Raw genomic sequence first — 25,058 nt, 5'->3', positions numbered from 1 at the left:
TTATGGTTCTTTAGAGGATGGACGACAAGGGTAGGCTTGACAAAGGGTTTCTACAGATTGGCGGGCATGGGGTGGGAGCAGAGGCAGCATCCTGGAGGGAGATGGGGTACACTTGTTTGGGTATGAGGACTGTGAACAGTCGAGAGTGTAGCACTTCTGACTCGGTTGGCACACTTTTGAGCACAGGCTTGGTGCAACAGGGAGACTTTCTTGGCCTGCTTTAAGGCAGATCTTTGGCTTGCAGGGTGCCTGGGAGATGTGAAAGCACTCCCTGCTGGGTTGAATAACAATCCTTGGGGAGTATGAAGGTTTCGTGAGATGGAGATAGTCTCTATTGGAAGGAAGACAAAGCTTTGGGCTGCAGGAGGCCTGTGTGCAGCTAGGATTCACAAGAGTAAAGTTGTTGCATCTCCCCTGGAGGAAGGACAAAAACAGAAGGTCACAGAGAGGTCACTGGAATTGAGGCGGAAAGTCCTTAGACCATGGTTATCTATATGGAAGTTACAGTTTCTCTGAGGCAGTCGTGAGAATGGAATGAGTTTCCAGGCTCCAAGCAGCTCCTGGGTGGAGGGGGTAGGCATAGAAAGATGAGTGGGGTTGGGAATGCCCCATCATTATGGTAGATACTCTGTTCAGGGCAGGGGGAGGTTTCTCAGTTTTACATCTACCGAGCCAGATTTCCATTAGTTTAACAGGCAGAGAGATAAAGCATGAACTGAAGAGAGCCCAGACCTCAGTGGATGTGACTCCCAAACTCGACTGCACTTTGTGCGTATTTACAAAGGAGATGGCACCAACTAGACAAATTCCTTCGGGAAGTGGAGAGCCACAGGGCAGACATTCATGCTGTCAAAGTTCAAGGCAGAAAAGCCACTTACTTCTACTCCATAAATGCCCAGGTTTGCGGTAAACTAAAACTTGTAAACAATTCCCTGGGTTGTGATTAGCTGAGGCACGAAAGCTTATGAGGTGACTGGAACAAGCAGGCTCCTTTCAAGTCCTCAAGCTTGCGCGCCACTCCCACCCAGGATCGGGAGCTTAGGGACCACCTTCCCACTGGGTGACACAGAGTGGGAGGAGAGGCACATTCAGTCCCACCAGGATCTTATTCCTGTTGCTTTTGTCTAGGTGAGGCTGCGCCTGAAGGCGCCTTCGGGAAGGGTGGCACAGGACACTCAAGTGTGGGAGACGGTATGTGAGCAGGGTCCCTGACCACAACCTCCACTCCCTGCTGCTAGACTAGGGTTAAGGTCTCCAGAATGTTCTTAAGTGGGTCCCTCTTAGACAGTACTTCCTTGCTCAGGCAGAAGACCAGCCTGGTGGAACATCCCTGAGTACCTTCATACAGGCACCTGTCTGAACTTGCCAAGTGAGCTGGATTAGTGTTTGGTTTCTACTTATACAAGCCCAGTGCTGCAAGCTGACTGTCCTGCAAGAGGCTTTGCCCTAAACAGTTCCCTTTATTTGTCCCTGCGGAGGGCACAGCAGTGGACATCTTACATTGTGCCTCGAAGGGAGCAACAGGTGCTGGTTGACGCTCACTTAACTTTGTACCTTGTAGGGGACTTCAGGCCCCTCCCGCCACAGTAAACCCTGAAGTAAACCATCTCAGCTAAAACCCACCCTTTCCAGTGCACGGCTCTCATGAAACCGTGGATCCAGAACACTGCAAGTTCAAAATACAAAACCAATGGCCATTCTGTGCCCTGGAGTTTTCCTGGGTCTGGCTCACCTGGACCTTGGGATGACACCACATCATTGGCATCTGGTGGTAACCTGGGTGAAAGCAGCTGCAGCATGGGCCCAGGTTTCCCTGAAAAGCATCCGGGACATGAGTAAGCAGAAGCGCATGGGAGCTGGCCCCCACCAAAGACACTTACTAGAACTCTGTCAACATGGGTGCAAGAAGTCAAATCCCATCCTCCCCTAAGAGGGACCAGTCTAAAGACTTGGTGTCTGGAGTGGGCAGTGGAGGACATAGAAGTTAGGACAATGTGGAAGAAAAGGTGCTTTGGAGAAGTTCAGAGGCTTGATGGGTATGTGGTGGCAAGCAGAGGCCTCCAGGGGAGCTATGGGCTTTGTGAAGTGTCTGGGTAGAAGGCCTGGGAAGGGGGAAAAAGCCAGAACTTGGGCCACATAGGTCAGGCTGGCAAGAGGTCCAGGTCTCGATCAGGGTCTTCTGCCCCATGGTCCCAAGTAAAGCAAGGAGAGGTTGGAGGAACCCCGGGCCTAACTGTAGAGAACGTCATGGTCTCAGCCCTACAGCTCAGAGTCCTTGGGCCCTATGGAGTGGGTGGGGATGAGCCAGGGAGGCCAGGCTACTGGCAGTGGCTGTTTTCCTCTTAGGAGACCTGTGTTGGTTTCACTGTAGCTCACAGGCAGGGAATGGGCTGGCATGGCTCTCAGATGTCCTTGGCAATGGCCAAAGACTTAGAAGCTCTCTGGAGGGAGCAATGGGCCCACCACAGATAGAGGCAGGGCAGGGAGGAAGACTTCAAAGCCCTGAGGGAGACTGGGGCTCTTTGTTCCTTAGCACTGTTCTTGTAGGGTGTCCATATTGGGATTTGGGGCTGCTGTCTGTCTTCCCCTTTTCTTGAGGTGGCTTGGAAGGAGTGGCTTCAAATGAAAAGCTGTTTGCCCTGGAGCTCAGTTCCATATAGGAAGCTTGTGATGCCCCTTCAGAACTCCATGTCTTCTACCTCCATCTTGTCTCTCTTTTTCCACCTCAGTGGCCATTAAGACCACTCAATCAGCTCTTCTGCTTGTGTAGGAAGAGCCTTGGTCCTGGCTGGCCAGGGCAACTGGCGTTTGGCCAGTTCTTGGTGGACAGATGGTAACTCATGACTGGTCTTTTTTGTTTTTACTGTATCAGACTTTGCAAGATATACCCAATATATCTTGATTCGTTCGTCCACAGACTAAGGGGACAGCAATGACATCGTTGGGGCAGAGACAATGACATGGGAACCAGAGACTGGCAAGACAGGACACAGTGGCCATGTCCAGCGAACCTGCAAAAACAGGGATGCAAGCACTTGGAAGACCCTTCTGTGTGCTGCTCCCCTCTAGCCCTGGGAGAAAGACAGGGAGCCGGGTGTCCTCAGACGTAAAGTGTTACATGTCCACAGTCAGATCTCTCTATTGATGATTGGCTGTGCCCATCCCCCCTGAGCTGAGCCTAGGGTCACAGCATGCCCATCTCCCAGTCACCTGGATGCCTCTGCCTCCACAGCCACAGCAGGCGACAATCACAGTAGGGCTTGGGTTGACATGTGATGGAGATGAAGGAGCGATGGGAGGAGCCGGTGGTGATATAGGAGGAGGGGACTGGTTCTCTTCTGGATCCTGGAAGTGAAAAGGGTTGGTGTGTGTTTTGCCTGCAGCTTCTTGAACAGAGAGGGGCACACCGTGCCTTGCATACCCCTGCACTGGGGAGTCAGTCAACTAATGTTGTGGAGCCAATGGAAGACTGTAACCCACACCCGGGAGGTCATTCATGAGAAGAACAGCCAAGAAAGCCCCTCTGGTTTGTAGATATTGAGCTTCCCCAAACGCCAAGAGCCCACTGCTGTGTTCTTGATTCTCTTGGGGCCACTCTTGCTGGCAGAAGCCTAGCCTGGAGGCTGTGCAGAGGGTGGGCAGTGCCAGGTGGCATTCTCCTCCACTTGGTTCTGGCCTTTACAGGGGCAAGCTCCCAGGGCAACTCTGCAGCTAGCACTCTCCCACATGGACAGGAATGCTGCTCCAACTCCGGTCCAGGCCCAGGTCCAGGTTCTGCTTGCTCCAGCCTTTTGTTACCTCTTCTGGTCCCCACCCTCAAAGAAGACACAGTTGCTTTCCCATCTGGTCCCTCTGCTCAGCTGGGAACATCTCTCATAGCTCATGGTCAGTTAGGATATCCTCAGTATTCCCCAGTTCTGGACATCCTAGGTGGACCTCAGGGAAGCCCTTTCAGCAGGTGACGGACAAGGAGTAGAGAAGCCCAAAGGCTCTGAGCCCGGAGATGGAGACCTAGGTCTGACGCATGCAGCTCCTATACTCAGAACTCGTTTGTGTCCTTGACATTCTATAAGGAGCCCTATGGGATCCACTGAAAGATACCAGTTCATCAATGGACCTGCACACAGTGGTGCAGGTCGCCAAAGCCCTAATGATTGTGAAATGCAGGGAGTCTGTCTGGGTGACATTATTTTGGGTCCCGTGACTTTCCCATCAATCTGCATTCCACCCATTCACTGCCAAAGTAGTGAGCGATTCTGGGCTCAGACTTCATGATGCCTCATGAAGACTTCATGATGTCATGTGATAGTGTCACCCTCTTCCCCTACCCAACTCACCTTCTCTGATTCTGGCGGCGGCGGCTTTTTCTTTCGCTGGAATGTAAAACAGACAGGTGTGGGCTTGAGTGGGAAGGGTGGGCTTTGCCTTGGCCCTGCAGCCAGTGGGGACCCTGATCTGGAACAGGGAGACAACAAGGCCTCTGGGTGCCTATGTAGGTGTCCACTGCCTGTGGTGCTGTGTCCAGTGGGTTCTACCTGGCCTAAAGTAGACCTCCTTCCTCTCTGGTAGAGGAGGAGGCCACACGAATCAAGGTTCTGGTCCCTGGAGAGGGACCACAACTGGAGCACTGCTCATCAGTCACATCCCAACTATAGTGGAGCTCACACTTCCCCTTGGCAGAAGCTCACTGTCCTTCATCCTCCCTTTTTCATCCCGCAGCCTCCTCGCTCTCTAGTTTAGTGCCCAGATTTCTCTGTTCGTTGTGCCCTTGAGAGGAGGTGGGCCTTGGCAGCTCTTCTTGCACGCTGTCCCCCAGGGCTGCTACTTCCTCCTTCTCCTTCATCTCTCTGGAGGGTTCCTTCCATCCTAGCTCCCCAGCTCTTCTGCCTTCTCACACCCTGTCCCAGAATGCCAGTGCCATCTTTGCATCTGGCTCTGCTTTAACCAAGCTCTGGTTACGTCTCTGGATGGGTGCATTTTCCCCTGAAGCTGAACAGTAACTGCAGTCCCTGGTGGGGGACGGTGGCTCTGCTGCTTCTTTGTACTTCTGCAGCCCAGTATGGGGCTGTATGCTATACCGGGATCGGGAAAGGAGTTGGTATCAAGGGTAGTTCTGCCCTAACTAATCATGTCTGATAGGCATCACCCTGCATATGGGACTACTGGGACTACATGAGGGATCCTGTCCTGACATACAGGGCACCTCTGAGGTTTGGCCACATGAGGCCTGTAGATGTGTAGCTGATACAAGATGGTTAGGCCCATTGGGTGCTGGGATGGCCTCTCTCCAGGGCCAGCCTCAGCCCATAGCCCTGGCATCTTAAATGGAACTTCTGCATCAGCGAGGCTGGAGAGTTCTCAGAACCCAGGCTGCTCTAGGGCTTGGGGCTTTAAACTTAAGAGTCTGTGTCTCTCCTGGATGACAGAAGGACCTTGGGACAGATGGGAAATTGCCAGCAGGCTGGTTTATAATACTGCACTATGACATTGTTCCTTGGAGAGGGGGCATGTATGTGGGAGCCAGGGCAAGGGGGAGGGGTGGGCAGTGGACTTAACCTTTATGCAGCACCATATCCAACAGCAGCACAGCAACAGGAGGAACACCAGCACGATTGGTAAGAAGATAAGAAATTTCCAGTTCCAGTGAGGGTAGTTTTCTGGTGATTTGTTGGGAGCAGTGGTGACTTTGCCTTGTGTAGTGTCCTCTGAGTCTGGGTCTTCTTCCGGTAGCTGGTTGGGTTTAGGGTCGCTGCTGCTGCTGCTCCTGCTGTCCCTGCTGCCGCTGCTGCTGGCGGCGCTGCTGCTGCCGCTGCTGCTGCCGCTGCTGCTGCCGCTGCTGCTGCCTACTGCAATCCCCTATGATTGATAACAACAGTGGCTTCTTCCCATGTGCCCACCCCTTGTTTCTTATTTGTGCATACACTCTCTCCACCCAGCTTGCCTAGACCCAAGGGGCTATAGCTGAGTTAGTGGCCCAGGCTGGTCCTCAGAGGGCAGTCAACCTTTCCCGGCCTTGAACCTAGAAAAGGATGACTCAGTATCTCCCAGGGTCTGAGGATGCCAGTTCTTGCTGTGGCCTTGGTGGACAGTGCACTGGGCTACCGGTGATCAGATCTCAAGGAGAGGGTTGGGCTGCTGGGCCACTAAAGAGGTGTAGGGCCGGGAGATGTGGGTCTCCCTTCCCTGGCTGCTCTCTGTGTCTCTCAGTTCTGCCTGAGAAGCTCACCCCTCCTTCCTCTGAATATTGAGAGAAACTCAGGAGTTGTCACAGGTGGACACAAAGCTCTTTCTCTTGGGCATACCCCTCAGTCACACTGCACAGGTGCTTGGAAGACAGATGTGGAGTTGGGAAGGCAGCCCTTGAGGAGCAGCTCTTTCCCCCTCAGGGGCCCTGAATGAGCTCTGGGGTCCACAGGCCAGACAGTTCCCCCACCACGGTGGGAGAGGATGCCCTGCAGGTGATAGTAAGCCCGCAGAGGGGCAGCCAGGGATAGAGAGGACCCTGTAAATGACAGGAGTCACCAAGCCAGCAGGTACTTGGCAAGTGAGACCGAGTAGGTTTGGGTCCACACTAGCTACTGGGACTCTGATTCACTGGCACACATCTTTGACTGCTGCTGACAGAAACTCTGGGCACATCCATGTGGTGCTGTCGTGTGCCCTGCATGTCTTAGACAGTGTCTGGCAAAGCCTTGTACCTGTCCCAGGTGGCTCTTTGAGAAACTGCCACAGACTACCTAAGGGACTTGTGTGCACCTCCAGGCCTTTTGTGACTAATCTTTTGACCTCTAGGTGGATCTGTAACACCCCTGGGCTCTTACCCTGGTACTCCCACAGTTGGTACCGGTTATGATGAGTTTGTTCCCAATGAAGGAGATGCCATTGTTCAGACTGACCTGAAGAGAGACTTCCCTAGTGCACAGAAAAGAGAGTTAGATAATGGAAAGAGCCCTGGAAGCCTTGGTTTGCTGGAACGGTCACACACATCAACCCTCAGTGGAACTAGGCTGACACGCTAGCGGAGAGTTCCCTGATAGTGAGTAGGTAGGTAGAGAACTTTGATCCCCAATGCATAACAAGTCAACCTCTTCAGGGATGGTGAAGGCTACAGATGGGGTCAGAAGAGGACTTCATGTCATATGGCCATAATGGCCATGAGCTAAGGAATCAGGGAGGTATTGAGACAATGGTTTGAACCCTCAGACCCATCACCTCCTCCATTCTGCCCTCAGCAGTGCCTGAGCACTGTGTATTCCTGAATACTACCAGGGACACTAACAGGGGCCCATGGAAGGGAAATGGAACCCATATATAAGCAGATACGTGATTCACAGCAGAGGGTACACACCAGATTCCCCACAAACTGGTGAACACCAACCCCTGCACTCTGCACTAAGCTACTGGCAAGGGGCACTTACTCTGATAAACAAACTACTGGATCTCCAGCAAGGGGCACTTACTCGCCAGCACTCTGTATCCTTGGTCCGGGACAGGATATACTTTTGTCATTTATATCAGTAGGGCCTTCATCTAAAAGAGAATGACACAAGATTATCAATAGGGGTGTCCTTCCTCCACTGTCACCCTCTGTCTGAGGCTCACACTGCTTGATGATTGCCTAGATCCCCCTGCCTCTCTTTGTTGAAGGGCACCCGCTGAGTCCCAGCTCTGCCCACTACTGAACCACATTCTGATACCCAGCAGGCACACATAGCCAAGGGCTCCTGCACCCCGGGGAAGAGAGAAAAGACAAGACACACCACACACAGGACAACACAAAAGACAGAGTGCAGTGTGCTGTAACATGGGTGGGGCATACTGGGGAGAAGACAGATGCTTAGTCACTGGTGATAGGTTCCTTCTTTTAGAGATATGATTTCTTATTTTAAAAAATGAGCATACAGTGCAATGATGCCTTGCCTGGGATTAGCTAAAGATATTCAGCGGTGAGACCGTCAGGCAGCTGCACTGGGTGGGATGTGAGTTACTGAGCATAGGAGTCAAGACCATGGACAATAATTCTTGGTATGTATGTGTTTGGTGCACCATGTGCACTGACACTGATTCTGTGGGAATTGCTGATGTCTGAGCTCGAAGCAGTCAGGAAATGATCTTAGGGCTGGGGGCTCCGGGCTAAGTGAGAGGCACATAGTAAGGCACCTACTACTAGGTTGCTGGAAGTGTGGGCTCTGGGAAGAAGTTTGGACTTTACTGCTGGGGAGATGGGTCCGCCAGGGACTGTGGAGGCTCAAGATAAAGGCAAGTTGAAGTGCTGGCAGACTCGATACAGGAATAGGAAAAAAGGACCAAGAACGGCAACCAGGCTTAGACCCAGGAGGTGGGTGGATAGTTGGACTGTTTACTGAACTGGAGAAGGCTCATAAGGGAATAGAGATTCTTCTTTTGCTCCTTTGGGAGCCTGAGAAGAGTTCTGTAATTGTGACAGAAGCCACTTATCTTTAACACACATTCCACTGAGCTGGGGCATAAGTCAAGGGCTGAGCTGTATTCCCACTGGCTAGGCTTCCAATTTCCCAATCCTTAGTTTCCCCTCTGTGTGTTGTAATGAATAATTTTCCAAAAAGGCTTCTTAGACGTCTTCCAGGGTCAGTCTGGAGGCTGCTGTTCTGTTCTAACTGTAGACACCAGCTTCTGGTGTTTGACTTTCAGGAAGGGGAGCAGAAGACAGACTAGTGGGATGCAGTAGTCAGGGATGGGCCAGTGTCATGCCAGCCTCCAGATGCCTTTGGGAGCTGGGGGGTTATTCTTTCCCTATGTTTGTATGAAGGCAGATGGACCTAGGCATGCCACTTGGTCTTTTTTCCATTGGTCCAAGCTTCCTTAACTCTCCAGTGTCCATTGCACATGGTCAGTAAGAACAGAAGGCAAGGCTGACTTAGAGAAATGATTCTGTATGGTAACGTATACCTCAAGGATGCCACGGGAATACTTACCAACAATTCTGGAGTCATTGAACGTGAATCTGCAAATAACTTGGCTCATGTCTTTCGCATTACTAAACCCACGTCCACTAATGTTTACTTGGTAGGCACCTGCAAGAAGAACATTTGAGCATTGGAGCAGAGGAGTTGGGTGCCATGTTTTCTCTGGTCTCACCTTTCATGAAGGGCTACCCTGAAGAGGGAATTCTCGGGAGCCTTCATGAAATAACAGCAGTGTCTGAACCGTCATCTGTGGGACTTGTAGGGCAAATCCTTATCTGGATGTTACAGAGCATCCATGCTAATGTAACAGGGAGGGGCCTTGCCAAGTTAGGAGTCCTTCTGGGATCCCTGAGCCAACAAATTTGAAGTTTATGCGCAAGTCCCAGCCCTGTTCCAAGCTAGGCTAACTCAGCTGAAACCTTCCTGCTTGGAAACTTCTGCATTCCTTACTCCACTTGGGCACTGTAGAGACACAGGGCCTTCTTTGAACAGGGTTAGATACCAGCTTCCTACTTAATGCCTGTGGTACCCCCGAGCATGGAGAATATCAGTGCTTTCCTATGTTTATGGTATATGAATAGAGACCCCAAGAATAAGGGCTGGGGCATAAGGAATGGGTCCAGTCCCTGACCCACCCAAGAGAGTCCCTCATAAAGAGATGGCGCCTCTGAGATCCAGGTCCCCATTCTTCTTAAACTTCACTCATCCTGCCAATCACTCTGAGGTTTAGCAAGGTCTTTTTAACATCAGTGAGGATGGATGGGTGGGTGATTCCACAGACCAGATTCCTCTACCTTTTCCTCATTTGCCTGCATAGCTGCTTCGGTGCCCAGGGCCAGCTCATTCCTGCTGTCCTTGTATTTCAGATGCCTCAGGATGGTTGATCAAGGACCGTCCTCTACAAGGACTCTCCTCAGGCTCCATAGCACACAGGATGACTCAGTACCACCTCAAGCAAACAGCCAATTCTGTTGCATTCGGGGTCCTGGTTTCTGCCTCGGGTTTCTCTGAAATTGACGGGTATTCTCACGCGAGAGCTTAACACAAACTTTTGGCCAACACTTTAGCAGGTCAGTGACTGAGCGGATGGACATCTGGAAGCACCTGTTGCCTCCATTCAGCTTCAGGCAGGAAAGAGTGACAACCTCATGCTTTCATGTGGGGATCATCACAGCTTTCCAGACACCAAGGCCGGTGGGCTCCAGGACAGTCAGAGGCAGGCTATACTGTTGGCCTTTTTATTTTTATTTTTTATCCCAGAAGCGGAGGTCTTTCTTCCCTTCATCTTACAACATAGCAGACTTCTTACTTTTCCATAAGACAGGGAGGGGCGGGGATGGCCCGGAGCCAGTGACTAGGATGGAAACATTAGGGTCAGCTTCTGTCTTTAACACCGATGAGCCTTCAGATGCTGCCTGTCCTCACACCTTCTGTTGTCTCTACATCTCACAATGTAGTTCTATGTACTGGAGCGCCCACATACATGGCCCTCTGGCTTACATTGGTGTTGAGGGTGGCACAGCCCCCAAGCAAGCTTAGTCTTGTCTTCTTAGGCCTGGAGTCTTGGACTCCCATTGAAGAATTTGGAGGTCAGAACTCAGCTGCCTGAACTAGAAGGCAGAGGAAGAGCTGAGCTGCCCACAGTGGTAAAAGGAGGCGTAGAGCTCCCTGCCTCTCTCTCTTCTGCAGGGCATAAGATCTAGCTCTACAGGGCCAAGTCTGCATGCATGTACTGACAAAGAAAGGCATCCTTCCTCCAGAAACAAACACACGTGTGTCCCTGGCACACGGATGCAGGGACCTGGGGATGGACAGAGGCCATCTTTGCCAGTTCTAGTCGTGGAGGTCAGGTGTTGGCCATGATGGTACCCAAGTGCGGTAAGCAATCCTGTTTTTGTGCGTGTCTTTGCCAGGCACTGGATGTTTCCTCATTTCCAGGAGCATGTAGATGCCCACTGCGCCCAATGGTTTGTTTACCCATCGTTACGATCACCTTGTTACTGAACCCTATCTTGCAAAGGTGGAAATTGCACCCGGATTTCCACTTTGGCTGCTCCTGGTCTTTCTAGCAAAGCCAAAGTGTTCTGAATGTGTTGGTGGTTCCATCCCACTTTCTAGGGTTTCCTTGAGAATTTCAAAAATACCTTCTTCTTAGCCTTATGACACCTTCTGTTTTTTTTTTTTTGTTTTGTTTTGTTTTTTTCGAGACAGGGTTTTTCTGTGGCTTTGGAGCCTGTCCTGGAACTAGCTCTGTAGACCAGGCTCGTCTCGAATTCACAGAGATCTGCCTGCCTCTGCCTCCCAAGTGCTGGGATTAAAGGCATGCGCCACCACCGCCCGGCGAAACCTTCTGTTTTGAGATAAATAGGCAGTATTCGCATGTACATCACAATGTAATGTGATGTATATACAAATCACAGAATGTACCTTCCAAATGTAGATCGTACTATACCCAAAGCATAGTCACCTCACCCTCACATATACTGCAATACACACAGTACCTTCAGAGGCGCACATACACCATATGCACATATTTTATACACTGGGTAACACACATATTAACTATAATGTGTATTACGTACTGCATACACATGCATACTGCCTATGGCATTTACAGCCATAAAACACAAGCACACAAATATCATGTGCCTTTAGAAATACTACATATTTAATCACCAGAATCATACCTCTCTCTCTCTCTCTCACACACACACACACACTTCAAGCTCTTTAATGGCACACATATACTCATAAATGGACATGCTCCATGTCCTACATAAAACAGCACACATGATTTATTCTACACTCACAGCTGTAAACATGCACCACAGATATCATATATACTCTTCTCATATAGCAGACAACATAAATGCATGCCATAAATATATACTAGACACCACATGCCTCATAAAACTCAGACATGTAGTACATGTCATAAAAACACATCATGTGGTGCATACACATTATATACCCTTTCACACCACAATGCATCACAACACACAACACCCCAATATACATAGCACAGTCATCACTTTCTCCACCCATGCCTCTTTGAGCCACTCACTCCACAGCCCTTGCAACAACCCATATCATATTACATATGCCATACCCATACACACTGCTCATACACATCCATCAAAAGCACACTTACCACACTCAAGACATCTCTACAAGACAGACTACAGACAGTACCTATACCACAAGATACCATATATATTGACTTCCCCAAATATCAAACCACACGTACCCTCCTTCCCATAATATTCTCCTAAATTTTCCCAGTGTAGAGGGGACAAGATATACTACATACATATATACATATAAACCTTACCACAAAAGTATCACATGAAGATACCCTACCTACAAAACATACAAATCACACACAGAACATATAATTTATATAAAAACTCCAGCTCAGTTTTCCATACTTATACTACACAAAATATCACACCTACACATTCATCCATTATATACACCCACATGCATGTCACATGTCATAAGCATATCACATACACACACAAACCAAATTTCCTGTCTACACACATTTCTACATAGAAACACATGTGCACAAACCATACATCAGCCGTACACAAGTTAATTACCTGTTTCACTCATTGTAACAAAATGTCTCATTAAAGCAGCTTAAGAAAGAAGGGCTTATTTTGACTGACAGTTCAAGAGTACAGACCTCGGAAGTCCAGCATGTTGGAACTTGTATTGGAACCACTGGATTCAAAGGGCTTGTGTAGCCCTGCCCTTCTGGCTCTGATTCCTTCAGCACACAGAGCCTCTCTTTGGCCGGCCCCACAACATGCCTGCAGTTTTCTTTAGTGGATGCTCCATGGTTCTAGAATCCCTAACACGCTGGGGTCTCCACTGCAACATAGGTTCAATTTCACAGCTTTAAGCAAAGGTGTCTAAAGAGCTCTCTCTGACTCTGCTACACATTAGGAGGCCCACAGAGCTCTCTCAAGGCTCAGTTACCCCCTCAGTATTGTATCTTGGGTGTCCACACAATCAGTACCAGATGAATGACACTGCCAAGTTCTGCTGTCAGCTTGGGATGGCGCTGGGTCCCCTGTACGACAAAGCCGTAGTGGTAATTACATGTGTTGGTTTCTAACTCTGAGAAACCACTTTCCTAGAATGTCACTTTTGACCTAGAAATCCCTTCTGAGTTCAGGCTCTCTCTTTTCAAATAAATTTGCATTTTCATAGGATAGACCAGTTTATGAGTCTTGTCTTCAGGGACCTTTCTGACTCTCCTTGTTTTAAGCAGATTTCTCTCGAATGATGCTAAGGACTTTAAATAACAACAGGTGCTTTTTCAGTTCCAGCCTTGCTTGCAGCCTTAAAATTCACTCCTTTTCTCCAGCCAAATAGCACTTTTTCCCCCCATATCCTTTTCCTTCTGTGGCTCTCTTCACTGTAGACCTGGTTAGCAATGAGCGGTAACCATGACACACTCTGAGTGTTATTATGTCTTAAGATTTCTTCTGTCAAATAAATATCCCTTTAAGTTTGAATTCAGCTTCACTAAAGTTCCCAGGACACAAACACAATACAGGCAAATTTCTAGCCAGACTATGACGTGAATGGGCTCTATCCAGGCTCCCAACAGTCTTTAAGGGCCTCCACGGTCTGTGTTTCTCTTGGCATACTGGTCTTTCAAATTTCCATTAGAATGACCCACTGTGCTATGCAGTGGTGGTGCACTCTGGAGGCAGAGGCAGGTGGATCTCTGTGAGTTTGTGGCCATCCTGGTCTACAAGAGCTAATTCCAGGACAGCTAAGACTATTACACACAGAAACCCTGTATTGAAAAACAAAAATCAAAAACAAAAACAAAACAAAACAAACAAAATGATCCATTAAACTTTTCTGAGAGAATTCTTGTGCTTTTCTGTGTCAATTTTCCAAACTTTCAGACAATTTTCTCCTACAAGGTGTTTTCAAAGGCTCAAGAAGTACACAGAATTTAACAACAATATCACTCCTGATACCAGTTTTCTGTATCAGTGACAGCAAAATGCCAGACCAAATAAGCTTAAGTTTACAGTTTTAGTTCACAGTTCAAGAATACAATCCATCATGTATGGGAGGAAGTTCATGGTGGCAGGAAAGCGAGGCATTTGGTCATATCATAGCCACAGTCATGAAGAACGTGAACGCCAGTGTTCAGCTCACTCTCTTCTTCTCTAACTACTCAGCTTGGGACCGCAGGCCATTGGATGCTGCTGCCTGTGTCTAGAATGCTGTCTCCCACTTCAGTTAACCCAGTTGAGAAACTCCCTTGCAGTCACGCTAAGGGGTTTGTCTTCTAGGTAATTCCAGATCATGTCAAGGTGATGATCACTATCAATACTACCACAATACATATATCACATGATCACATGTACCTGTGCAAACATACATACCCTCTTGAGTTATACCATTTCCCCATGTCTGTGACCCCTCAGCTCTTACTTTTTATACACACATAGGAAGGTTGCACGGATAACACTTCAATACATGTCTTGGCAGCAAGCTGAGAGAGAGAGAGAGAGAGAGAGAGAGAGAGAGAGAGAGAGAGAGAGAGTTAAATAGGTAGGATAGTAAGCCTCAAGGAATGCAGACAGGGTTCCCCAGTGTCCCACATCCCACTTGCTCACTGTGTCAACGATGCTCTGCAGAGCAGAGAACCCTTTTTGAACCGCGATACTGTGACTCGGGCTGTCTGCAATCTCCACCATCTATGATCGGAGAAAAGTCACCGGTTAGAACCTCAGAGCCAGAAACCAGAAGCCTGTTGCAACAGATTCCCAGACCTGGGGCAGTTACTGTTGCCCTGAGGCCATGATGACAGGAGGGTGTCAGACACACCCTAACTTTCATTCAAAGTCCAAACTTCAGGAATGGGAAGCTCTCCTACCCATTCTATGGAGGGGGTTGGCTTACTCAACAATGTGAGCTACCCTTTTGCAGTGGCTAATTCTAGACAGGGCACTTTGGGTAGGTGAGAGTTCCACTCTCTTGGCACTGTGAAGATGCCTTTACAATCTTGTTCTAATAGGTTATACAGGGGCACTTGGTCACCTGGTCTGAAGTACCTGTGTTTTGTCAAAATCATGCACACCCACGGTGAAAATGGTGGCTCCGAGTTCTCGAGCTTTTTGGGCCTAAAAGAAAGAATATGCTAAAAAAACAAAAAAAGCAAAAAAAAAAAAAACCCAAAACAACAACAACAACAACAAAACCACACAGCCCTAAATATCAGAGGCAAAATGCTGATACTTGTAGACTGGACTCACCTCATCCACAGTCTGCTTAAATTGCTTATCCATCAGTGTCCCATCAGTCAGAGCAATGATCACACTGTTGACATTGCTGCCTGTGGAAGAAGCAAGAAATGGGTGGGCTTAGTGGGAGTGGCCTACTGGGTGAGGCTGCAGAGCCAGCACTATTCAGGGCAATAAAGTTGTTTGTTTGTTTCTAACTCCTTGGTCTCATAGAATGAAAAGACTTGGGTACTACTAGTTCTACAGATTAGGAGCCAGAGGGGTTTGAGACCCTCCCAGCAGGTCTGGTTTCTTATTCCCTGGCTGTGGAACCTCTCCCTTAACTAAGGGTTGTGCCACAAGCCCAGCCTCTCCCTGGGCTGGTGGGGAAACAGGAGGGAAACACCCTTCCTTGATGAGGATGCCCAATGAGGTAGGTGGAGATTGGGACCAGCTTCAGGCACTACGTTAGGGACATCTTAATGGGAACAGTAGACCCAGTGAGTCAAGACCTGCAATGAGCATAGTGAAAAATGCCTTTTAGAGATGTAAAAATAGCTTAGTCAGGATCCCCACTACACCCAGGGCTGCACCTGATAACCAGAACCCAGTGACATCACTCACACAAGATAACCAGACACAGTCCTAGAACCCCACGACACCCACTGGACACTCCATAATCATATACTTATATATCAGAGACCAAGAGCAATGCTCTGCTCTGTGTATCGGGAGAGACACCACCTTGATCTGCCCTGGGGCTGGAGACTTCTATTAGAGTCTGGGCCTGATCTTCAGCTAAGATATACCCACAGGAGAGCAGCCTTGGGGAGCTAGATTTAGGACTAGAGTGAGGGGTTTAGAGTGTGAGCCTTGTGTGATGACCCTCAGCATAATAAAATATAGCTTTTGTTATACTAACTACCTTCTTGCTAGCCACAAGGCTCCAAGTCAGAAAGTCTTAGGCAGGGAACCCAATGGCCCCTCATCAAAAATCCCCACTGGATTCCACAAGACCCATAGTCCAGAGGGACACAGGTCTTGGCTGGACATGATTGTCTCATGGGCTTAAGAAGCTGACCAAACAAAGCAAGAGGTAGGAGAAGACTTAGCAGCCAGAGGGAAACCAAACCCTGGCTTCCAGCACAGGGTCCTCAGTCTGCCCAGGCCCCGTGTTTTCTTCTATTTCCCACTCTGTCTGTATGCCAAGGACCCTAGTGAGAACAAAGACTACACGTGACCACACGCAGCTTTCGGTCCTCTCTGAAGCCTCCTGAGTGGGGTGTTGTGCTCCAGAGGGGCCAGCTACATGTGTGTGTGTGTGTGTGGGCGGGGGGGGCGACAGGCTTCAAGAGTTAGACTTGAAGAGGCTCAGGATCTACACACAGACCCTGTAGGGAGCCCAGCTCTGTGGGTCCCGCCCCACTGAAGGCACAGACAGCTCACCTTCCGAGTTGGCCTTTTTGATCTGCTCTATGGCCTGCCAGGAAAAGAAGAAAAAGAAATGGTGAGATGCATCGATGTGGCCCTCTACACCAAGCCAGTGTAGCTGTGCCCAGAGGGGGCTACAGCTCTCTGTACCTTATGAATCCCTTTCTGCATGTGTGTGAATCCGTCAGGCACCTCTTCGAGGAGAGTGAGAAGGCCCTTTTGGATTTCTTCTCTGAAAGGGATAAAACAGAAAAGTGGTATGAAAGATATTGGCAGTGGCAAAACATCTCTTAGCAGTCCTACGGCCTTGTCCACCCTGCAGGCAGCCCGGCTGAGAGAGGGTACTGGACAAGGGACACTCTTTCTCCTTTGTGAGCCAGGTCTTCCTCTGATCCATGAGCATGAAGGCAGGATGGGGCAGGGAATTCAGTGGGCCCCACGGGAAGGTCTGGTTGTCTTTGAGTTTGTTTACATCTGTAGTCACCCAGGGCCTTGGAGATTTGGACAGAGTCCTTGCCCGTTAAGTCCTTGGAGAACATCCTGGGATTTAAGCTAGAGATTCACAGTGGGTCTCTGCATTCTGAATGGATGACCTAATGCCATGGTCACCCTCCTTCTGAACAGTCTATTATCCACTGTGTAGGTCTAGAGAGGGCCATGCCACCCTGCTGACTTACTGACCAGCTCCCGTCTCCACCGTCACAGCACCCTGGCCTGACTCCCTTCCCTCCAGTCTGCTAAAGGCAGCAGTCTGTGTACTTAGATATGAGCCTGACTGTGGACTCCACTAGCTCCCATCACTGGGACCCAGGCCTTGAGGGCTGGCCATGCCTGGCCCATATACGTTCTTCTAGAAGATGAGATGATCAGGGCCCAAGCTGTGGAGTTCCAGTCACAGTTCTGCCCTCATCCCTTTGCCAGCATAGCCCAATCCAGTTCTCTCCCCTCTGGCCAGCTTAGCTCCACTCTAAGCCAACCCCCAGCCTTTGGCCATCCCATCACTTACCCCTCTATCTGCCCTTAGAGTCTATCCTTCTGCCTGAGCTAGACCACTATCCTTTTTCTATTTCTATTCTCCACTCAGCCCAGGATAACCCCTGAGAGACACCCAGCATCTCCTTCTATTTCTCCTATGCCCCGTGGCTTCTCTGCACTCCTTGCCAGAATCACCCTTAGGAATTCTCTCTGCCACTCAAATTTAATCAAGTTTCCCCAAAACCCAGCCACTAGGGTACACTGCAGCAGGCCTGGCCTGGACCCGTGGGAGTCAGTCCGTTCCTGCCCCACCTCCCAGATGGACCTTGGGTGCCGTGTCCGTAGACTCAGAGACTCTCGTCCCTTCCCTTGAGGTTGTCCCCTCACTCTTGCTCCTGCCTTTTCCCTTAGGATGCAGGACAGAGATTTTCACACCTCCAGTCACCCCAGTCCTTCATGTCTTCACATCTCTTTCTGGCTTTCTAACTTTGTACGGAGTCTCTGGAAGAGCAGGTAAAGTTGATCTTCCTCCTCGTCAGTCAGAAGCCCCCAACTTCTTACCTCTGGGATGCTCTCACTGTTGGGTCACCCCACTTTGTGGCTACCCCTTCCCCATATCTTCCTGTGGCTCTCATCTTGACACTTCCTTATTGATTGATGACCACAGGGGACCTATGCTCCCCAGACTCCAGAGCTCTCCTCAGGCTTTCCCAGATGCCTCCCTGTTTCACTTACCCAAGCAGAGAGCGACACAGGCCAGAATTCTCAGAGAACATGCATGTCTCACCAATCCCCTGTTATTATGGGTGTTAAGGGTACTGACGTGTGCTTTCCCAGTTCCCATATGTTATCATAGGCAGGGTTTAGGTAAGATTCAGGGGTGGAGAACTTCTAGAAGTATCAAGCCTATGAGTTCTGCTTAAGTACAGGCCTAAGGGTGCTAGTAAACTGGGGTTCGGGGTCAAGTTGGGTCCAGAGGTCCCCTATGGATGGGCAATGCTGGAGACGCAGACATCTCTAAAGGCCTTCAGTGTCCTCGAGGTACCAGTGTCCCGGCCACTGGGCAATACCTACCTGTCTGAGGTGAGTGGTATGATAACTTCGGCCTCCGTTGAGAAGGTAATGACGGAAATCCGCATTTTAGGGCTGGGGACAAAGCACATGTACTGAGAAGCCAAGGCACTGGATCATCAGTCTGTCAGGGAGCAGACATGCACAAAAATCCCTGCTCCCACCCCAGCTCCTTCGCACTGGGGACATTCAGAGGTGAGGGGTTAAGGTGAAATTGGCAAAGGATTCTGAAGCCCACAGAGATATGTAGCTCCGGGGAAGAGAGAGAACGCGTCAGCACAACCCCCGCTCCATCCCATGCTTCACCTCTCTTCTCCTCTCCCTCAGTCTCTCTTTCCCTCAGTCTCCCTCTCTTCCCATCTCCCCTCACTCTTTTTTCTCCCTTTGTCTTCTACCCTTTCCTCTTTCGTATGCACACACACTCAGGTCACCCATTCTGAACAGGCAGAGAGGCTCTCACGCTCCCCCATAGGGACATCATCATCCCTGGTCCTGGCTATCAGATTCTTTGCATCTCTAGCCATCTTTCTTCACCCTCCCTGCCTCCCAACTCAAAGAGGTCACTCTCCATCTGGGAAGCCCTTCATAAGCATGCCTCCCCCTCCTCTCTCCCTATCACACAGCAGGAAATCAGATTCCCTTGACTTAGCATGACCTCTACTATGGCTTTGTCCCCAATCTACCTGTGGGCCTCTTCTCCCAGCCTTTCCTGAGCAACCGTCACTCCCCTAGTCTTAGGGACTACCCACTTACTGGGAGTCACTGCTATAGTTTGAGGTGGAAACATCCCTTATAACCCAGATTTTGAGCACTCGTTCCCCATCTGGTGACACTATTTCAGGGGGCTATAGAATCTGCAGGTGGTATCTAGCTGGTTGAGGCAGATTATCAAGTCAGACCATCAACAGTTAGAGCCCGGTCCCTGTCCCTGCCATTAGCTTTCTTCTTGTTGGTCTTCATGGTGTGAACAGTCTTGGCTACACGCTCCTCTTGCCATGCCTGTGAAGGAGGGACTGAACCCCCTGGAACCTGTGAGCCATAGACCCCTCTCTTAAGTTGTGCATGATAAGCACTGTGGCCGCAGTAATGTCACCCTTTGACCCTGCTTGTCCTCCTGCCTTGAGGACTCCAGTTTCTCTAGGACCCTGAGACTTTTCTCTGAGGATTCCTGCCTTTTCCTTTGTTTTTATATGACAAGCTCCCCAGCTCACTCCTCTGGCCCTGAACATCCTATGCTCAGTATAGGTTACCACCTATCATGGTGTCCTTCCCACTCAGAGGGGTCCTGGAGGGTGGACTCTGTCACTGTACGACACCGAATCCCCAAGGAGGATCAGCCAGTGTTGCTGTACCCCAACTAGATGCTGTCCCCCATGTTAGCACACCAGCCTGGGCCTATGCTCCCTCTATGAGGGGATCTCATGCCCATCAAATCTAAGAGACAAGAGGACTACTCCCTTGAAGCACAGAGGAGATTACAGCCAGAAGAAGCCATACTTCTGAAATTTCTTCACCAAATCTTCCGCAAATGAATAAACGTGGATCCAGTTTGTGCCCACACTGCCTGACCTGAAGACAAAGGAGTCGTATGTCAAGGTATGACGTAACATCATAGGGTAGGAAAGGGCAGTTTTAGCCTTCCCAGGTGTTCATTGTTTTTATTTATTTGTTGGTTTGTTTATTTTTATTTTAGGAACATGCTGTGTCAGTGCTGACCAGGGTGGATCATCATGAGAGGTGATCTTCTTCAGGGTCAGTAGTGAGCAGAAGGTAGCCAAACAGCTTCATCTATAGAGACTGTGAGGTCCCCAAAAGGGTCTTTAGTGGCTTCCCACAGTGCCTGATTATGGTAGGTGAGGGTTGTGTTGTCTCACGATGAAGGATGATGTCTTGATTGGAAGAGCTACCTATGATTTGATGTGTGAGGCTTTCCACTCTGCCTCTACTGACTTTTAACTTACCAATTCCCAGTCCTGTCCATGAATGTGTAAGTCAGGGCTACTGGCACTATTGTTATCAGAAGGCTTTTGAACACTAGGAAAGGCCTAGAAGGTGACCCAGGCTTGGCCTGGAGCTCCCTTATTAAACTCTTGGGTTATGGGTTGTTAAGTATCAAAGGTCCTTCTCAGGTGAGATTACTCTGGAGCTTGTGGAACATTTGGGGGCATAGGTTGGGTCTTGAGGATTGTTAGATCTTCCCAGCTCTTTGTTGGCCCCCATATCATACCAGCTGTAGCTGTCATGTCTTGCCTACCAGGCTAGCCTAGTCCACTGAGCCATTCATGAGCCAGAACAAAGCTCTCCATTGTTTCCTGCTTGTCTGTTACAAGATTCACATCATCGAGGGGCTGACAGAAAGGACTTCAAGTCAAAACTAACCTGGAGATAAACTCACTTTCTTCTGATTACGGGTGACTCCATCAAGAGGACATTGCAATTGTAAACACATACACACTGAGCATGGGCACGCCTTATTTCATAAAAAAAAACACTATTAAAGTTGCGTGGTGGCAGCACACGCCTTTTATCACAGCACTCAGGAGGCAAAGGCAGGTAGACCTCTGTGAGACTGACGACAACCTGGTCTACTGACTGTGTTCTGGGGCAGCCAAAGCCACACAAGAAAACCCTGTCTTGAGAAAACAAAACCTAAACAAACTAAAACAAACAACAGCAACAACAACACTAAACATAAACCCACAACTTAGCCAAAACACAGTAAGAGAAGGTGACTTTAGCATCCATTGTCAGCAATAAATTGGTCTTCCTGACAAAAAGCCAGAAACATTAATGTTAAATGATGTCATAGTTCAAATGAACCCAGCAGACAGTTCTGGAACATTCCACCCAAACATTACAGAATGTATGCTCTTCTCAGCAGCCTGTGGAACTTCTCTAAAAGTGATCATACATTAGGAAATGAAGCAGAAACCTCTGTCAACATCAAATGACTAATAAATTTTTAAAGTGCTCAACACCTTTAGCCGTCAGGGAAATAGCAATTAAAATCACTCTGAGAATAGATCTCAGGCCTGTCAGAATAGCTATGACCAGAAAACCAACAATAGTAAGTGCCCACACAGGTGTAGAGAAAGAGGAGTCCTTATTCACTGTTGGTGGGAGTACAAACTGCTGGTATGGATATTAGTATGGATATTTCTGAAGAAAACAACAACAATAACAAAGACTAAAGCAAAAACTACTATGCAGTCCAGAAATATACTTGCGGGCATACACTCAAAGGACTCTATGCCCGACCACAGAGATACCTGCTTATTCTTGTTTATTGTTGCTCAACAGCAGAGAAAAGGAGTCCATGAAAACACGGTATGTATATACAATGGTGTTTTCCTTCACCATAAAGAAGAATGAAATTATGTTAGCCCCATAAACAGTCATGCTGCTATAGCACCAGTGAATACATCTTGCCTGGCAGGTCAGTATTGTGGCATGTAGTGCCCAGCAATTAAATTAGATAAAGACCACTAATTTATTCCCCCTCAACAGCCTGACTAGCACCTTCTAGGACCATGAAAGCTATACATCAGAGGGAGAGAGAGAGAGAGAGAGAGAGAGAGAGAGAGAGAGAGAGAAGAGGAGAGGAGAGGAGAGAGAGAGAGAGAGAGAGAGAGAGAGAGAGAGAGAGAGAGACAGTCTTGGCCAGTTCAAGATTTATTTCTCTGTGTCCTATATAACAACAGTATGTAGTGTCATCAACAATCGGGTCTTATCATCTAGTTATGGTGGACAGCCAAGAGTAATGTCAATAACATGTTTGGGTACCTCTGGGGAATCCCCAAGCCAGTAATGTATGGAGAGGTATCTGTGTCTCACACTGAGATTTTCACATAATAACCCATGTCTTTTGTGAGCAGCATTGTTCACCAATGTGGGGCACTGTGTTCCAACTTCTTTTGAAATATTTTAAGTTAGTGTACAAAGTAGTTAGGCTTCATAAGGCTTCCCCTATATGCTCAGCTTTGGCGAACCCACTTACTACTCCATTCTCTTTACCCACCTGTGCCCACTTCTGCTTAAACTTGAAGCTCCCAGGACCTCCCCCTCTGTCCTTTCATATTTGCAGGAAAATAGGTGCAACGGGAAAGCATGATTTCAAGTGAGGTATGTGAATCCTAGTTCCTAATTTTTACATGTGCCATTTATGTTGGAGTGTGCACATATCCTAAGAACTGAGAAAGAGGCCAAGCAAGCCTTGTGCCCACTGGTGCAATTAAAGCAGATCTGTTATTGATAACCAGTTGCTTTCTGGTTGAATTTGAGTCCTACTCCACAAAAGGGATTTCTTATCTGGTCTTATAAAACATAGTCAAAAGCCTGTAGCGGGGAGATCATAGGCTTTGGTAGAGAAGCTACTGCTATTGTTTTGCTAACAGGATACAAAGGATCCATTAAACATCTTTCTAAACAACTATGATTACTATCAGCATCGACTTTGACCAAACAACCTTGGCCAAAAATTTTGTTTGTATTTTGCAACGAGCAGCAGCAATCGCAGAGGCTCGGACTTGGTTAAAGAGTAGGTAATTCCTTCCACGTGGAATGACTTGAAACTCAGGTGGAAGTGAGACATTATATCACACCCTCTGAGGTCAGGGGACTATCACCCAAGATTGGGCTAAAAAAAAAAAAGAAAAAAGGAAAACTGGGAAAGGATGGACCTGTACACAACCTGATGAAACTCACTGGGTCATCAAAAAACAAACACGAGAGTAGACAGGGAGAGAGAGAGCAAAGGGTTAACAGGGGAAGGAGAGCAGGTAAATGGCAATGAAATGCTAAAATACATTTCATACATGTATGAAAATAAGAGAAAAATACAGACACGTCAAATGGCTAAGCTCAGGAGATAGAAGTGTAAGCAAGTGTAATCCAAGAAATTGGATAGTTGGAAGGGGCACCACCAGAGAAGCCCCGAGCCTCTCTGGGTCTCTGACTCCATCTCCATTCCCTCTCTTCACAGCCAGGAGGGGTCTAAATATCAGCCCAACTTCCCTACCACACTGAGAAAAAAACAGGCTCTTCCCAGGGTAGGCTCTTGTGTCGGGAGAAAAAAGGTGAACCTTTAAGGCACTAAAATAATGCTACTTGGAGCAGCAAAGCTGAGAGAGTGCCCACAGAGGCCACGGTAATCTCCAAGGTCCCTCTGTGGGTAGCTCCTAGTACCCTCTGGGCCTGAGGGGCATGGTGACCAGATCAGGGTCAAAATGTTGGGGACAGAGCCATCCAGAGGCCTGTGTTGGCCTCCTTGCATTCAGGAAATCAGTGACAGCCTACATCCCGGGGTCTGCCCACAATGTCTTGCCTGTCCTACAGAGTCAGACCCACTGCTAATGCCCAAGGACTCTCTAGGGACAGTGCAGGAGGGCAACTCACTTGTCCAGGATGACGTAGAGGTCGAAAACACCCAGGCAGTCCTCTGACATTGGGCTCTCACCCTGGCTCCAGTTTTGCCTCATCTGTTGAACCTGGCGTTGCTGGGAACTTTTGGAGTCCTTGCTCAGGCGGTGGAAGAGTTTCCAGCCAGGGCCACGGTAGCGGAGGCTCTTAGCGTTAGAAATGGGAGGCAGTAATAAGAACAGTAACAGAAAGAATGCCAAGCAAGACATGTGGAAACCGTGAATACCCATGCTGTCTGTCCCTGTGGCCTTCCCAGCTCTAGAGATGCTGTGGAAGGTCACAAGGAGCTGAATGACAGCTACTCTTGGTCTTTGTCTCCACCACCTCTGCTTGAATCCAGGAATTGAAGATCACAGCTTGTATTCTATCACCAATAGTAGCACTGCACCTGAAAAACTCAGGACACGGGCTAGAAGGTAGTTGCTCTGGGGTATCCCTACCGCAACTACCTGCAGAGCCCTTCCCCTACCAGGGGAAAAACACCCTAGGGTTGTGATGGATAGAAAGGTTGACATGGTTACTTTGTGACCTGCCCATCCTCTTAGCCTTTATGCTGACAGTGACAAGAGGCAGTCATGGGTCCTTTGCAGGAGTCTCAGATGAGGGGTCCTTGTCTCTAATCCTAGCCCCTCACAGGGCATCCTTAGGGGATGCCCTCAAGGAACCCAGGTGTTTTGTTAACTGAAAAGGTGGCTGAGCTCACTAGTTACCGTGGACAAAGCAATCAAGACACCAATGGCCAATCTGGGCTACTAAAGTGCTTATGAAACTAGAGAGGTAGCTCACAAATACAGTGCTTGTGTACGCAAGTGCAAAGCCCTGGATTTGATGCCCAGCGTTAGAATAAACAAATAAGAGATTTGATGCCTGTGAGAGTGCTCTGGGACATCATTGAAATATGTCTGTCTGCTGTGTTATGCGCCCAGGCTTCATTCAAGTTTCTTGGCATGCTTTATAGTTT

At 48.8% G+C, this 25,058-nt stretch overlaps 1 protein-coding gene across 1 annotated transcript; it reads right to left on the bottom strand.

Annotated features, from left to right (window-relative positions):
* Positions 1-24,327, bottom strand: Antxrl (ANTXR like). The gene is given in 17 exon segments (XM_041663035.1): positions 1-414; positions 1,733-1,813; positions 3,211-3,345; positions 4,338-4,373; positions 5,557-5,657; positions 6,806-6,912; positions 7,461-7,530; positions 8,955-9,053; positions 14,412-14,472; positions 14,597-14,677; positions 15,035-15,103; positions 15,236-15,315; positions 16,649-16,682; positions 16,784-16,865; positions 18,683-18,754; positions 20,177-20,248; positions 24,074-24,327. Coding segments are annotated over 17 exon segments (1,848 nt in total).
* Between the last annotated feature and the right edge of the window lie 731 nt (positions 24,328-25,058).

Source organism: Microtus oregoni, unplaced genomic scaffold (genome assembly GCF_018167655.1).
Source record: "Microtus oregoni isolate MIOR12 unplaced genomic scaffold, Mior012 000013F_ref0000133, whole genome shotgun sequence".
Classification (NCBI taxonomy): domain Eukaryota; kingdom Metazoa; phylum Chordata; class Mammalia; order Rodentia; family Cricetidae; genus Microtus; species Microtus oregoni.
Note: the sequence above shows the minus strand (reverse complement) of the source record. Positions and strands in the feature narration are given on the sequence as shown.